The 16,710-nt window shown below is 38.3% G+C and overlaps 1 protein-coding gene across 2 annotated transcripts in view; it reads right to left on the reverse strand.

Annotated features, from left to right (window-relative positions):
* Positions 1-599: 599 nt before the first annotated feature.
* LOC128741420 (latrophilin Cirl) overlaps positions 600-16,710 on the reverse strand; it is a 93,146-nt gene continuing 77,035 nt past the window's right edge. Inside the window, exons 3-4 of one of the 2 annotated variants that reach the window (XM_053837226.1) lie at positions 2,568-5,825; positions 2,325-2,494 (exon numbers count right to left, since the gene is read on the reverse strand). In XM_053837226.1, the coding sequence (XP_053693201.1) occupies positions 2,432-2,494; positions 2,568-5,570 (3,066 nt within the window). In that variant the 5' untranslated portion in view covers positions 5,571-5,825 and the 3' untranslated portion in view covers positions 2,325-2,431. Of the gene's footprint in view, positions 5,826-16,710 lie in introns of both variants that reach the window. The other variant, XM_053837225.1, reaches the window with a different exon arrangement.

Here is a 16,710-nt window from a genome sequence, read left to right on the forward strand (position 1 = left end):
CTCTTGGAAGAACGACTTAATTTACATTCGTTATGAATGCTAAACTTGTTTGTGAGTTTTTTTTCAGTTTTTGTTCAGCAGTCAGACGTATTCTGACTTCGTTCGTTTTTAAGCTATTTTATATCTTTTCCGCAAGTACCCAGGCAGGCAAAGATTACTTGACTTTTAGCAACAAGAAGTATTAAACTCAATACTTTTTTCCGCGGTAACGTACTCCTATTTTCAAATTTCAATAGCGCAATAAAAATAGTCAACATGTGAATTATTGTCATCATTTACTGACGTCAATTACCCTGTCACCAAAGCCATCAATAAAAGCAATAATAGCTCATTCTAGTATTGTGTGATATTGTCCTTTACATTTAACCCTGCATAATCGGATTACCTATATAACGGAAAAAGGGTACGGTTCCCGGTCCTGATAACATAGGATGACTCACTTTTACCCGAACACATACACCAACAACGGCAGCCCAGAAGACCACAGAAGTTCCAATAATAATAAATACATAAAGTCACCGACAAAGGTTGAGCTAAAGAGGGCTACAAAAAAAGGAAAGTTCTTTCGAGAAGTAACCGGAAACAAATGTTTTCCTCATATTTATATATTTTCACCTTTTTCATATTGACATCGATACATTACAAAGTAGCGTATCAGTTAATCAAGGGCATCCTGTGTATATTAATTTAAAAAATCATATGTAAAATAAACAATAAATCTTGTGGCAGCTAAACCTAATGACGTTTTCATTTTGTGATACATTATAACCCTATAGTTTGTGTTCGATTCTTTTCACATTGTACACCATTCCTGTTTTTTTTATTATTTATTTTTTTCATTTCAACTGACGGATGGGTTGGCAACAGAGCTGGTTTTTAAAAAGCGGCCTAAGGAAAATGACCTTTCTCCGCTCCGAGAAAGGTTCGCAGTGCAGGGTAATAAAAAGCCCTGTCCCAACACATCCATCATCACATCCAAGCGACGCTAAGCGCTGGACACTCGTTATTTCCGATTGTATTGTAATCAAAAATGTACGGATCTTTAGCTATCTCGCTTTCTCGTTCTCTTTCGCATCTTCTCAATATTCGATAATCTTAATACGAAGTTATAGCTACCTTTTGAATCGTTTTGCGGGATGATAGATCGTCGATGGACTGGGTAAGAGAGCGTGTTAGGATTATGTGCGTTTAGAAGCTAACTAAAAAAACAACTAACATGCTAGCGAATATAAACAATGATCTACATAATGCTGTGCTTCATGTGAAAATTTGCTGTTTGAGTCCGACTGGTACACTGGCGTTTTGCTGATCGTGAAATAGAGTAAAAGTTAACTGTACATAAAATCGAGTGCTAGTGGCCCAGTGCTCGGAAATAAAGGTAAACCACGCGGCGGACCATTCGATTACCATTTTACACACACATTACGCATTCAAGAAAGCAGGCATAAATCTTACGAAACGCGCTTCGACAATCACATTCAAATCACAACCCAGTAACATCAATCATTCTGTCAATTCCGATCCATCGCGGTAAAGCAAATCACATTTTCGCATAATTCACGTCCGACGATTACAGGCAAGAAATCTAAATAATTTAACAACCAATCTAAGCTTTCTGTACATGGAACGAAACAAGACTTAGGAACAGCACATCCAGCGGAATCGGCTCATTCGTATATATATGAGCAGAACCGCGGAAGGATTCAGGCAAGAAGGAAATTGCGAGCAATTTATACCCCCATCATCTCTCATCAACCAATGGCAGCACGTCACCGGAAACACATGTCTTCCTATATATGCTATATGCTAAGTTTTCTTCACGTTCCAATAGGAATTGTATCGTTACACAATAACAACGCGAGTTTCCACACTCTTTTTCTGCTTCTATTGAGCTTCGAACAGCAATATCAGTGTGCGGGGGGAAAAGGATCGTTCCCCCGCCGGGTCTGTACAAGTTTTAACGGAAAAAAAGAATTCTACATATAGACTAAGCACATCCTAAACATGGTCTTACTCTTTCGTCCTTCCGTTCTTCCATTCTGTCACTGTCACACTCCTTCTCGCTCTCGCTTTCTCTCGCTCGGCTTTCGTTACAAATTCCGCTTACCGCTACTAGCGATGCTTCCGCCACTGATACTGCCTCTGCCACCGCCACCGCCACCGCCACCACCATCGCCCAGATGGTGATGCTGATGCAGATGATGGTGCAAATGGTGATGATGGTGGTGATGCAGCAGCGGTATGCTGCTCGCACTGATAGCCGCCACGCTGGACGACGTCGAGGTGGCAGTGGCAGTGCCCGTTTCGGTCAAATTGTACACGGCCATCTCAGCACCGCCACTGCTGCCACCGGTGCTGCTGCTGCTGCTGCTGACGCCACCTATACTGGCACCGCCCCCGCCACCGATCCCATGCCCGGTGGCAGTGGCGATTATAGATGTTGATGATGTGGTTTGTAAGGTAGCAGCAGTAGTTTGCTGCGGCTGCTGATTTGCTGAACGTAATAAATTGATTTGATTATTATTATTAGCGCGATATGTCAAAGCGTGATTATTGGGGGAATTTACATTGTTATTGAGTCGCTCCTGTACCGCTAGCCGATGGTGGGTGGCAGTTTCATAGCCGACACCGAGCGGTCCTACACCGGGAGGACCGCCGGCACCGGGTGCCAGATTGTTGAACGTGGTTGTTACCAAATTGTTATTGTTATGATGGTTGTGGTGGTGCGCTGGACGCATCAGGTGACCACTGTCGGCGGCCATTAGTCCACTACTGTACTGCTGTTGTTGCTGCTGTTGCTGCTGCTGCTGCTGGTGCGGAAGCTGATGCTGGTGGATGCTGACGTCCAGATGATCGGCGCCACCGCCGACTCCCAAATGATGATGCTGCCCGGTGCCTATTAGTCCATGGTGTTGCAGGTGGTTGGGCAAATGCAAATCGGCCGCATTATTGTTGGCCGTTGATGCCTGGTGGTGCCTCCGGCTGCTGTTGCGTACCTTCGCAAACACACCGTTGAATAGTTTTAGGGAAAACAGTGCCACCACGATAATCACCAGACAGATTGCCACGCTGATGTAGATTAAAATTTTAATATCGTCGTCAATGATGGAGAGTAGCGAGAGTTGCGTTTCGTCGATTGCATCTATCAGCAGGGCAAAGTTGGTCAAATGGTTGCACATGCAAACTGTGTGCGTAGCGTTGGTGTGTTCCACGTAGCAGCCGTCCTCGGACCATGCGTGGTCAATGTAGTTCCAGAAGACGCACGTAGGATTGGATACGTTTTTCGTTCGCAAGTGTTTCAAAACCATTCGGATGGGTTGGGAAAGTTGAATATGGCGTCCCTTACCCAAGCTTGCGGAAATCACTTTACTGTTGAGCAATCGCTGTCGAGGCGTGGTTGATGTTTCACTTTTTACGCCAGCCGTCGGATTGCTACCGGTGTCATCCTGTTCCAGTTTGTTCTGATCTACCCGCGACTGGTGAACGTTGCTAAATTGTGGCCTCAGAATCTGCTCGAGCCGATCGAATGCTACGAAAACTATTCGAACCAAGCCACCCTCACTGTTCTCGATCAGTGCTGCCTTGGGCAACTCGATCAGATCGTCACTGACGTGCCAACGCTCTTGGCTCGAGTCAGGGAAAACTTCGTTCTTAACAAAGTTTCGCGTCTCTAAAACCCGTATCGATAGGAGAATGTTTTTAACTTTTTGCACTACGTGTCGCTCTCGTAGAATGGTATCGGCCAACAGGAATGCATTATCCTCCAATCCCGTTAGCAGTGACGTTGCGACCCGCATTTGATCCTCGACACTCAAATCCAGCCAGCTGGCGTGCTGAGATTGATCCAATAGATTGCTTCCCGTTTTTACCACACTATTCAGTAGTTCATAAACCAGTGTTTCTCTTTGCCGCTGGTCGGGGATCGTTTCGATGTCAAAATGCATCTTCTGGGACATGGTTTGAATGATCTTGGTTGCGACCAGCATATCCCCGCCGTACAGGGTCTTGCTGCTGGTGACCTGCGACAGATCGTTCGCAATCGATATCAGCGACGAGTCCTGCTGCTGATTGACTCGGACCTCCAGGCTGTTGAGCCACAGCGATCGACACTGCGTTAGATCCGGCTGATATGAGTACCACGTGGCCACAGCTCCACCGGCCCCTCCGCTTCTACTACCGCTAAGATTGCTATTAAAACTAATATCACTTTTGTTATTATCATCTAGAAATGATTGTTGCTGTTGCTGCTCGTGCTGCAATTGCAGACGCTGTTCGGGCGTCAGTGATCCTATTGCTACGCATCGCCACTTGGCAATACCGGTGGCCCCACCGGGACAGGGCTGTACATTCGCTTCTCCCACGCGTGTCACATTCCAGAACAAGGAGCGTGCCGTCGTCGGACCGCAAGCATGACTCACATCTAACACATTGTTCACAGCGTTACCACTATCGTTCCCACCGATGCCACCGCTTATGCTATTGCTATTACTATTACTACCACTATTGCTACTACCACTACTGCTGCTGCTGGGTGAGTCGTGATTATCATTCTTCTTACTGCTAGGATTTCCACCAATCGGAACATTGCTTTCACCGTAGCCTTTGCTACCGCCACTGCTCTCTCTATTAACATTGGATAATACTGCCGTTTGTGTCGGAAAATAGTCTTCATCGTCACCGAAATCTTCATCGTCTTCGGGGGCAGCACCGGAATTTTTTCTACCACCACTGCCGACCGCATCACTAATCTGCTTGATGATGGCAAGATCATCGTTCACACTTTTGTTGTCGAATCCCTTCTGGCGAAACGATGGCGACGATTGTTGGTTGTTCACCATTAAGGTTTGCTGCTTGTAGGGTGCCGTTGGTTTCACTTTCACTCCTGTCGTAACGCCACTGCTGGTTACGGCCGAAGAAGTTACTCCGAAACCCGCCAATGGGTCGGAAAAGTTCAGCTTGCTGAGCACCGGATTCCGCACCGTTGAGGTGCTCCATACGATCGGCTGCGATGTCTTCAACCACGGCGGACTCGGTCGGTTGGTTGTCGTTGAGGATTGTGCAGCCGAAACACACTGGTAGTGCGCCTCCAGATACTTGTGCGTACCCGGACACGGATCTCCGAACATGTTGGTCGAAGCAAGAACCGAACAGTTCTGCTTCTGGGCGCACTTGGAGTGCAACACGCGCAAGCTTTTCGGCGACATACAATTAACGCTCCAATCCACATTCCCGTGGTCGTTGCAGATTGTGATGGAAAACCGGCCATAGTTGGCCCGGATCAGATTGATCAGATCGCCATTTTCGCACTCAATCATCAAAGTTTTGCCCTCGCAGGCATACGCTGTCTCGTACATGGGCGCTATGGCAAGATTGAGCGACGGGAGCGTCATCAACAAAAATGCCACACTGCTCCAAACGCTCCAATGGAAACAGCTGGCCGCCGGGAACCGAAACCTTCGTCTTCTTCTGCTACGATTGTTATTGTTACTGTTGCTACTGTTACTACTCCTCCTTTTCATACTGCCGCCACTGCCAAATACTGTCTTCTTCTGTTGCTGAGTTCGAATCATTGCTGCTATCTGGTCGCTGTCGATTCGGATTCTTTCCACCTGTGCTGCTGGGTTGGGTCTAACGATTGCCAATGCATATCATTCCCACTCGGCGCTGCTAATCGAGTTCGGGATAGTACTGTTCTGCCGTCGGTTGCCCTGCTGGGGCGACTGCTTCTGCTGCTGCTGTTGCTGCTGTTGCTCTTGCTGCTGATAGTAGTAATGGTGGAAGTGGTGCTGCTCTCGTTGCATACTGTTCCGGTGATTGCGAATTATCTGCGAAAGAAAAAGGAAGCGGAAAAAAATGCTTGTTAAATTGTGATCTCTCGTTGTACGGTGGCGCGGTGGCGTAGAGTTCAGTGCTTAATGGGAGGGGAGTGATATTGCAGACGTGAAGATAATGATTCGCCGTGCACACGGGAACGGCTCGCTTGTGGTTAATTGAGTGAACGATTATTATATTTGACCGATTACGGATGCAGATTCGGCTAAAAAGTTTACTGCATATTGACTCAGCACGCGGCAATTATTTAATAAACGGTAAAGTGATCGCAGTCGTGAACATCCGCCGCGGAGTTTTGATGTTACATGGGAAGCGCAGATGATTGAAAACATCATACCTAATACTTCAATTTTCGCTATTAAAAATTGCATAATTTTTGTAAAACGTGTTTTGTCTTCATAGATAATTAAACCATATTATTCAAGTGATGAGTTTCTAGAAATGGAAAACTGATATGTAATGAAGATGATGATTAGGCATTGAAATGTTTTTAAAAAGTAAACTGACTAACCATTTAAAACTCATCAAATAAATATCTTTTGATTAACGGCACTGAATAAAAATTGCCGCAGGGTAAAGTTCCAATGCAGTAATTTATCAACTTTTCTCTGTGAAATTGGTATCAACCAGAATAATAAATATAAGTATTTAATTCTAACAGTTATTTTCGATCGTTTAGAAGAGTAAAGTTTAACGCATAAGCGCTTGAAATTAAAAAAAAAGATGTTTGTAATTCACAAGTTGGAAATATGAATGTTAATTTTGTTCTCAATATTAGTCAGGAAAATAAAAATTGGGAGTAATCATCCTGCAAGATTTCAAACTAATTTCGAAGTACCGAAAAAATGGGCAGTAATCTGTATTCATAAATCTGCATTAATGCAAAAAAAAATTAAAAGGTGGAGCACCCGACCTTTCTATTTTAGTCTGGAAAATCGAGTAATCGTAGGATGGTGAATCTATTATTAATTATCAGAAAAATCGACCGATTATGTTGAAAACTCTGGGGTCTGGGTTCTCTGATGCTGAATGACTTAAAAACAAAGTTGAAATTAGAATAAAAATTAAACATGGAACTAGAGCTGAAATTTTACTATAAAACGGGCTTGACATAGGACATTAAATTAGACTTGAATTAGGACTAATTTGGGTTTCAAGTGTTGCTTTAATTTAACTGGAATTAGTACTTAAATTTGGATTCCTTTGGATTGAAAGTTTTACTTGGAATTAGACATGAAATCGAACTTAAAATAGAATTTGAAGTTAATATTTCAAATTGGACTTGAAATTTTGCTTGAAATTAGAATTGAATCAGACTTGAAATTGAACTAAAATTTGATTTGAAATTAAGCTCGAGGTTGAACTAAATATTGGCGTTAAAATTGAACTTGAAATTTGAATTTAAATTGAGCTTGCAATCAGACTTTAAATTTGACTCTAAATTAAACTTACAATTGGAATTATGTTAGACTTTCTTCTTCCTTTCGTTTTTCCTCTTTTTCTATCGTTTTTCTTTTTTTTGTCCTATATTTTCTGTTTCGATGCTCCGTTTTTCTAAGTTTTTCTATCTCATTTTTTCTTATTTTCAATCCCGTTTTTTATTATTTTCAGTACCGTTTTTCTTCTTGTTTTTCACTCGTTTTTTGAATTATTATTTCCGTCTTTTTTCTTCCATTATGCCTTTTTCCGTTTCAAGTTTCCATCTTTTTCAAATTCTTTTTTGTCTCCTTTCCTTCTCGTACTTCGATTTCGTCTGTTCCGTTTTTCCCCTTTAGACATTTTTGCCTTCTTTTCCTTTCTTTTCTGTCACATTTATTATGTTTTTCGCTCCCTTTTCTCCCTTTCCCCTCATGCCTATCTTTATTATCTACCGTATTTCGTCTTTTTCTGGTGTTTGATCGGTATTTCCTGATTTTCTATTTTTCTGTTCCATCTTTCTCCTTTTACATCTCATTTGACCTCTTCATGCCGTTTTCCTCGTTTGCTCTACCTGTTTTCTTCTTATGTTTCGCTATTATTCTTTTTCTTTGGGTTTCACTTGTTCAATTTTCCCTGCTCAGTGTTCCGTTTTCCCTTTTTTCCATTTTCCCTCGTTTTCTCTTTCGTCTTGCCACCTTTTTTATCACATTTCTTCTCTTTCTGTACTGGTTTCCTTCTATTTGTCTCATTTTCCCTCCCATTTCTCTTGATTTTTCTTTTTTCTGCCCGTTGTGGCTTCTTTTCCAGGTTTTCGTATTTTTTTTTCTTTTTAACCCCTTTCCTACTCTTCTTCATTTTATCCTTTTTTGTCGATTTTGTTCTCATTTACTTTCTCATTTTTCTCGTGTTTTTTATTTTTTTCCTTTTTTTTCATTTTTCTGCTTTCTTTCGATTTCAATATTTTTTTTGTCCAATCTTATCTTTTTTGCTAATTTTTTGCTCCTACTTTTTTCTTCCATGTTCTCCTTTTTAACATTTTCCCAATTTTTGTTTCGTTTTCCTTCGCCGTTTTCCTGTGACAGAATTTGTTCTTACTTCTTTTTCTCTCTTGCGTTTTCCCTATTTTTCTATCCCATTTGTCCAGTTTTTGTCACGTTTTTCTTCGTGCTCTTTTCCATTTTTTTTCTTCTGCTTCATTTTTCTTATTTTGTTTCTTTTTTCTGCCGGACAGCAGAAGAAAAGAAGAAAATTTACTTACATTTTCACAAGAAACTGTTTGCTCTACGCTATTTGGCTCATGAGATATGAATTTTTGAATTAAGTAAATATTCTGCAAATCGGTTTTTGGCTTTTTTGGCTTCAGGCACAACAAAAATGAAATTTTTATCACCAATTTTATGTGAGGAATGCCTTGTATTCATATGACTAAAAGGTTAACTAAGAAATAAGCGCTTTCAAATGTGAATAGTTTCAGAGATTTTTTTTCTTAAAGCATGTCGATAGCCCAGCACTTGCGTTCCAAGTAAAAAAATTGTAAGGACCTAAACACCATTTTCACAAAATGATTAGATTACGATACTATTTCGTGGTTACCGCGCTCTGAACTAGTGAGTGACGGATTTGGAATATTCTAAAACATAAGGTAACGCAAGTTCAACGCAAAATTCAAATAAAGGTCAAGTTATACGTTTGTTGCTCCTTAAGGTGATCCTGTGGCACTTCACTATTATCAAAAAGACTGGCAGCTCTGTCAAAAGTCGAGAGGCAGTAACAGCAATGCTCTCTGCCGAGTTAAAGTTAAACTACCACATACTAGTGTGTGTATATTAGAATATGGATGTATACAAACACGTATGCAATGCATTGCCACGCTCGTACACATCTTTTCCCACCAATACATGTACACGCAGCTTCAACTTTTGTCGGAAGGGGTGCGCTGTTGCTTCTGTTACTTGCCATTTGTGTGGGTGCGAGGAAGAGATGCCAGTCTTCTTGATAGTATGTTTTTGCTATTATCAAGCTGGTTCATCTCTACCAGGAACCTTACTTTATGTGATTGGGTCGAAAAGTTTTGAAGATTGGCTCGGTTTGAACTAAAATTTAAGTACTGTACAAAATTTGCACAGTATTTGTATTAAATTTTTATTAATATGGACAACTAAACACTGGTAGCTTCTCTTTTGTTTAGTTAAGAAGTTGGCAACACTGTTAGGAAATACTTCATTATATACCATATAGGGTAGAGGATCCATATTTCGCCAGGAGCTATATTTCGCCAGTTGATGAATTCAAAGCCTTTTTGCATATTTTTGGTAGACTTAATAGAAATTATTTGAAGAATTGCTAAAATTGACGTCCTAAATTTTAACAATTCGTCAAATAATTTCTTTTAAGTCTACCAAAAATATGCAAAAAGGTTTTGGATTCATCAACTGGCGAAATATGGCTCTTGGCGAAATATAGATCTTCTACCCGACATACTTTCACTATATGGCAAAGTATTTTTACATTGCACAGAAACTCACTGCTTCAAAAAAGGGTAATTTTACTCTTTGTTCAACATAAAAAATGGCGGGTTTCTTGCTTTAAAACGCTATCCAGCTTTTTACGAGCCATAATGGCGGACCTGTTCGTAATATTTGAACGGCATCGTTCACATTTCACTAATACATCTTGCGTCTTGTTTCCGCGCGTTCATGTAAAACTAAAGGAATGTACGGAAAGAAAACGTGCGATGTATTAGGGAAATGTCGAAAATGCTGTTCAAATATTACGAACACGTCCGCCATTATGGCTCGTAAAAAGTTGGATACCTCGGGATCGGTAAAAGACACCTCGAGGCGATGAGTGACCCTTATGTAAACAATCTGCGAAATATGAAGCTGGAATTTTTAAGATCAAATTGCACTCATTGAAAGAAAAATGTAAATTTAGTTTTCTCGTTTAGTTAACTCGATTAGGGTTAAAAGTTTAGTTTAGTTTAGTTAACTAGATTAGAGTTAAAATATATTTGGCAGCACTAGTGCTTAAAAATACATCATATCTTTTTCGAATTCCTTGGATAATCTCCTTTGAAAATGTGAGAATAGTGTCTTTCTAAACCTAATATTTTCGGAGATATAAGCAAAAGAAAATAAGAGGGTTTGACAAAAACGAGTATTTTCCCCTCAAAATGGAGGTGCTCCCATTAATCGAGGGAATGCCAGATCTCCAGTTCCAGATCAGTCGAGGAAATGTCAAAATCAGAAAAGTTAAGGAAAAAATCAACTTTTTTAGCGTTGCATCTAATATTCGCCTTGCTTTTCGAACGAATAACTTGTCTAAGAGTTAACTTTTGCGAAAATCTGCTGTATTGGCATGTGACGGAACATAATTTGCTGACTTTTCTTTGCAGTTTTTCACCATTACTTAACTTAAAATTGGATGAAACTATGAATTGGTTTGGAATTGAATTAGAAACTGGGAACTTGGACTGGAAGCAGTGTTGAAATTGGGGAGATTTGGTTACCCGTAATCATGCAACATTTAGCAGTCTCTTTTTGGTTAGAAGTTGCAATCTCTTTAAGGAACTTTAACTAACTTATTCCGCAAATATCCAACCCCTAAATAACTATTTGGGTTTTATTACCATCACTTGAAGCTTAAACGCTGAGCAAAATTGGTAAAACCGTAACAAAAGAGCAATAAAACCTAAATTGTTGATCATTAATAACATTGGCTTTGTGTGGTTTATAAATAGCAAATTGATTGCAAGAATTGAATCGCAATTACTATTAATTGGAGGAAAGTTAGAGTCGTTTAATATCAGGTGAAAAATCGGCGTGATTTAAACATTTTTTCATTTGTATTTTCATTAGAAAACGTAAAAGTCACGATTCAGAGAAAGGTTGCAAAGTTTTAATTGGAGTCGCAGTCCACGTTAGCAAATAATTATTGCTTACAAGAAAAAAAATCTAACTACATTCATTGCTTATATGACACATTTCAGCGTTACGGGACACAATTAGCACTCATTTTTACAGTGTGAACTGTTGCTTGTTTTACCAATCTTTTGGCAAATACCTTGTAAAATAGTTGATTGACGAGGACATTATCTTCCATGGTCTGTTCTGGAATGTGTCATATGTGTTATTTTCCATCCGAAGTGAAGATCTCCGATTCAAACCAAATTTGGTCCGTGTAAATCCAGACCGGACTAAGTCGCAAAATTAAAAAAAAGAGTTAATGACAGCCATCGGACTATTTTTGATTGCAATGAAATTTGGTAATACATTGGTACCGCGGACGGATTTATTTTCCATGAAACATATTTTTCGTCAAGAGTAACTTTTAAAAAGGAATAAAAAGGAAAACGTATTTAGAAATGAGATTATTTTTTTCGAAAAATCCTATCTCGAAAACTACTTATTTTATGAAAATGACGTCAAAGGGAAAGTTGTAGTAAATTAGCTGTCTTTTCAGAAAAAAATTACACTGAAAGAAAAATCTTTGCAAATAGGGTGCTGAACGGCTTCGTCTATTTTCCACGAAAAACAAGCATTATAACTAACTTTGAGAGGAATTACATTCAAACTAATACTTGGCATCAATATTTATGTATTGTAAATGTAATAATAATGTAAGAAAACCACTATTTGCACCATTTTTTCAGAAATAAAAGTCCTCTTGGTTTTACTATCCGCTTTGAATATGATGAAGAGCATCAGCAGCACATCAGCAGATTCAGAGGTGGGCACCGCTAACCGAAATTTTAGCTTCGCTAACAGCTAAACCGCTAATCCAAAACCGTTTTTTTTATTGCATGGATTTTAACAAATTAACAAATACATAAACCATTTTAATCTCAGTAATCCTAGTCTTTACCCCTAATTTTAATAATTGTTAAAATATAAGCAAAAAAATCCTGAAATGCTTTGTGAACAAATCTTTCTTGTTAAACCTAATTATTCGTATGTTTTGTTAAAATTCATCTATACTTCCTTTTCCACGTTTGAGTATGTTATAGGCTAAGGTTTCAATAACTAACCAAAGTGCTGCTTTGAGTTTGCAATTTTTTCCAATGCTGAATGAAAGTATTTCGTCTGGATCTAGTACCGATATCTTAAACTTGTTTTTCAATACATCGCTAAGCCAAGACCACAGCATAGCAGATGAAGGACATTTTTTAATTATGTGGCTGATAGTCTCTTTTATACCGCAGGTTTCACAAAGATCAGATTCTACACCTCGTATGTGATTATCAAATATTTTTTTCCTGTTTATTACTATATCCTTCAAAACACAGAAAAAGGCATTTTTGCCATTGGAAAAACGTTAACTTCGATAACCGCTAACAGCTAAATGAACCAAAAATTTAGCGGAAGCTAACGCAAATCGCTAAATTTGTTAACAGCACAAATTTAGCAATACTTTTTAAAAAACCAATTTTGAAAAAAAGAAAATCTTCGTTGCAAAGGTATAAGAAAAAATATGTACTGGAAAAACATGAAAAAATTTCAGGCATTCACAAAAAAATGTTTTGAAGAACATTACCACATTTAAAATGGATGAAATGAAATTACGAGGGCAATTTCCATGAGGCAGGACATAGTTTTTTCTGTGGATTTTTTTTTAAAAGATTTTTCCTAACAATATTTTTTCTGGATTGCAAAAAAAAAAATTACTTACATTTTCATTTAAAAATGTTTGCTCTACCACGCATTTGGTTCCTGAGATATGAATTGTCAGTGGTTCAGAAATTCTCCGAATAAGGCGATGCGTGATGCTGTTCGTCCATCAGCTATCTATCGATCAACAAAACTGATTCTGGGTATATTATTAGAGTCCGTTATGAGCTTGTTAACTACCAAAAACCAAATAAATTGACTAACAGGAAACTAAGAAAATACAGTGGGCATGTAGCACCACTCAGCGCCTAATTTAGGGGACTACTGTCTATGAATATCTTAGGAATTCGACCTTTTTGGTCATCACTCAGAAATAAAAAATAATACTATCGTGAAATTTTAATCCCTTACAAGCACGTATTGGTCAGTTTGTAAAACAAGAATAAGAAACAAAAAAAATATTTTGGAAATTTAATGGAGTTTTTCGCTTCCACGGAAAATTTTGCGAAAAATTGTTTTCCAGATAATAATTTTGCTGGATTGTTGCGTAAACTTGGTTACATTTTCTTGCGTGGTAAATGACACACTGGTTAAAACCACATTAAAAAAAATCAAATGGTTTCATTTTCATAATATTTTTGAAATGATGCTTCAATACTTATGAATTTTTAAAATAATGTATGCGATGTAATGAAGTAAATAAATCGGAAAGTTTCTCTTGAGGTTTTCTAAGAATATATCTTTTTTAATTATTAATTTATTTCATGAGTCCATCAACCGTGCTCGCATACAAAAGTTTATTAAGTTTTGGGGTCTTTCGATCCAGATCTATATGATTGATAATAGCTAAACAGTTAAATTAAAAGAAAAATTTCATATTTCATAACAATTTTCCTCTTGCTAAAAAAAGTTAGCGGTTTATTTAGCGGCACATAAATTTAGCGGAAGCTAACAAAAACGCTAACGGTTTTAAAAATTAGCGAAAACGCTAACCGCTAACCAAAATGTTAGCTGAGCTAATTAGCTGTTAGCGGATTAGCGGAATAGTGCCCACCTCTGAACAGATTACTCGGAGTAAAAACATTGATATCTAAGGTGTGATTCAAACTACTTGCACTCTTTTCTGCTAGTTGAATAGCTCATGCACACAGCATAACGAATACATGCATAAATTTTTGTAAACAAATGTGTTTGTCCATGGTGGACGAAAGCAAAACTTCCTTATGACGAAATGCGGTTTTCGTATGACGAATTGCCGCTGAACAAGATAATGTGTCTGTAAAAAATATAAATTTGGCTTCGTACATAAATTACGTAACGCTTAGAGGGGAGGGAGGGGGGTCGAGCTTGCGTTACTTCTTGTTACATAGGGGAGAGGGGGAGTCATGAGAATAGTTACGTAACAAATTTATGAATACTAAAAAGGCAGTTGCCAAACGAGGATACGATGTGTTGGAGGCGGAAAACAGTACCGATTCACTGTTTATACTGATGAAAATTCTGGTAGAAAATTATGGTTTGTAGCTGAATGAGATAATCCTATTAAATTTCAGTTACATATTACGGTTCAAGACCATTTCAGCTTAACATAGGCCAATGGCCGATTGTGGTTTTTAATATGAAGCCCTTGCTGATTTGGTTGAATTCTTTAAAAATTAAATTGAATATGCGGCTTATGCTATTTTCATTCAATGTTAAGTACCAGGGGGGGGGGGGGGGGGGTTTGGTTAACGTTACGTAATTTAATAGGGGGGTTGTGCCACGCGTTACTTAATGTTATATAGGAAAGGGAGGGGGTCACAAAACCGAAATTTTTGCGTTACGTAATTTGTGTACCACGCCTTTCGAAATATTTTATCTGTCTAAATGGGTGTACATGTATGGATGCAAGAAGTGAAAGATTTATTTCGTGCCAAAAACTTGAGTACGCGTGGATATAATTCTTTTATAAACTCGAAATAAAGTGTGAATCATGATTACGTATGACGAGGTGCTCCGCAACCCTACGCCGCTTTTTTGTAAAACTAAAATAAAATTCTAAGCTCAATTTTACGCAAATTCTGCGCATAATTTTGAACAAATTATGTCACATAAACTTTTTTCTAAGATCGTTTTCAAGTCATTGCAAATGTAAAATTTATATAATACGTATTAGGGTAACTGTGCGCGAAGTATCCGAGATGTAATCGACCTTCACGGATTTGGACCAAATTTTGTCAGATTGTTCGTTTTAGGTCAGAATGTAAAAATCCTAAATCTGGTGCCGGTTGGTCTTCCCCAAGAGTAATGCGAGCAACTACTAGCAACATGTCGCATTCTACATGTTGCATTTCACATGTTGCTAAAAATTGTCTAATCTAAACGTACCTTAAGAAGCATACTCGATGCAGTAACAAGCCGCTCCTGTTAAGCCATATTTTTTGAACCTCATACACTTAGAATTAGAAATTACAGAACGTATTGACAGAAGTCTTTGTTTAAATAACCTAAAGAGTTAGTTTTGAACGTCATTGTAGAATCATGTATGAGAAAACCAGTTTTTTAGTTAATGCTACAACTATGGCATGTAGTAGAATTTTATGGAGAATCTCTCGTTTACTCAAACTTTTATTTTGTTGCTAGATGCTTGGAACTGAACGTAACAGTGCAATACAACATAGAACATATAGATGGACGATAAAATGAAATCTTATCCCTTATATTCTCGGTTTATGTTTTGTTTACAAGGTTACATAGTCACAAAGTCATAGTACAAAATAGTTACTAAAAAAAGTTTCTTTTACGCATCATTTAAAAAATCTTGTCTGTGGTCGGATCCTGCTAAAATTAGCAGAAAAGTCTAAAGACACGAAAGCTGAAATATACTCGTAAAGGTACTATTACACTAGCATATAAATACAGTGGTAAACCGATTTTGTCACCCCCGATTTTGTCACGTTTTTGACCCGATTTTGTCACGTTTTTTGCCCGATTTTGTCACGCTTTCGATTTATTAAAAGTTTAGTTTGAAAATCATTTTGAAACATGTCAAATGTGTTAAACCACTGTGAAAAGAACTGTGTTGATTATCGTGGAGTTTTCACAAAAGTTGTTTCTTATCTCCACAACTATAATAGCTAGAAGGTCACTTTCTTTGGCAAAGTTCTTTATAATAATCTTCTCAAAAATTTTGTAGAACATTGTTTAGCTCTATCTCTTACTGCTTAAAAAATAAATTTTCTAACTTACTTTTAGGAGGGTTAATCAAAGAATGGATCATTCCATTAGAAAGAGCTTTTTACGCTATGAAATTTCTATGAACATAGTTAACCAGTATAATCAACCATTTCGGCGCAATTAAAAAACGCGTGTTTTCATACCTGTGGGACTGCTGTGAACAGGTGACAAATGTCCACAGAGAGGTAGATGGAAGTGCGAAATGTCCTAAAAGTGATCAGAATGAAATATATGTAGTTCGTTCTAAGTTATCTGCAAAAAAATTAAAATTGAAAAAATACTCGATTTTGTCACTGTCCCGTTTTTGTCACCCCTAAATTCATCATGGGGGTGACAAAATCGGGTCATTACTGTATGGTCGATGGTGCCATATGAAATATGGCTCATATATCAATATGACACGCAAGGTATGGCAAGAGCTATTATACTATGCCATATAAATTTGGCCAATTTATATGACAGGCAGCCCTGTCAGCTTATATGTTTTCATATATATGGCAAGGTAAAATCTGGCTATTGCACCAGTATGACCAGCAAAGACATATGAAAATATGACCAACATGAATTTTGTTGACGTATCTGGCAAACCTATTATACCGGGACATATATATTTGAGCTTTTGCGGCGTGATTCACTT

The sequence above is a fragment of the Sabethes cyaneus genome, chromosome 3, assembly GCF_943734655.1.
Source record: "Sabethes cyaneus chromosome 3, idSabCyanKW18_F2, whole genome shotgun sequence".
Taxonomy (NCBI): Eukaryota; Metazoa; Arthropoda; class Insecta; order Diptera; family Culicidae; genus Sabethes; species Sabethes cyaneus.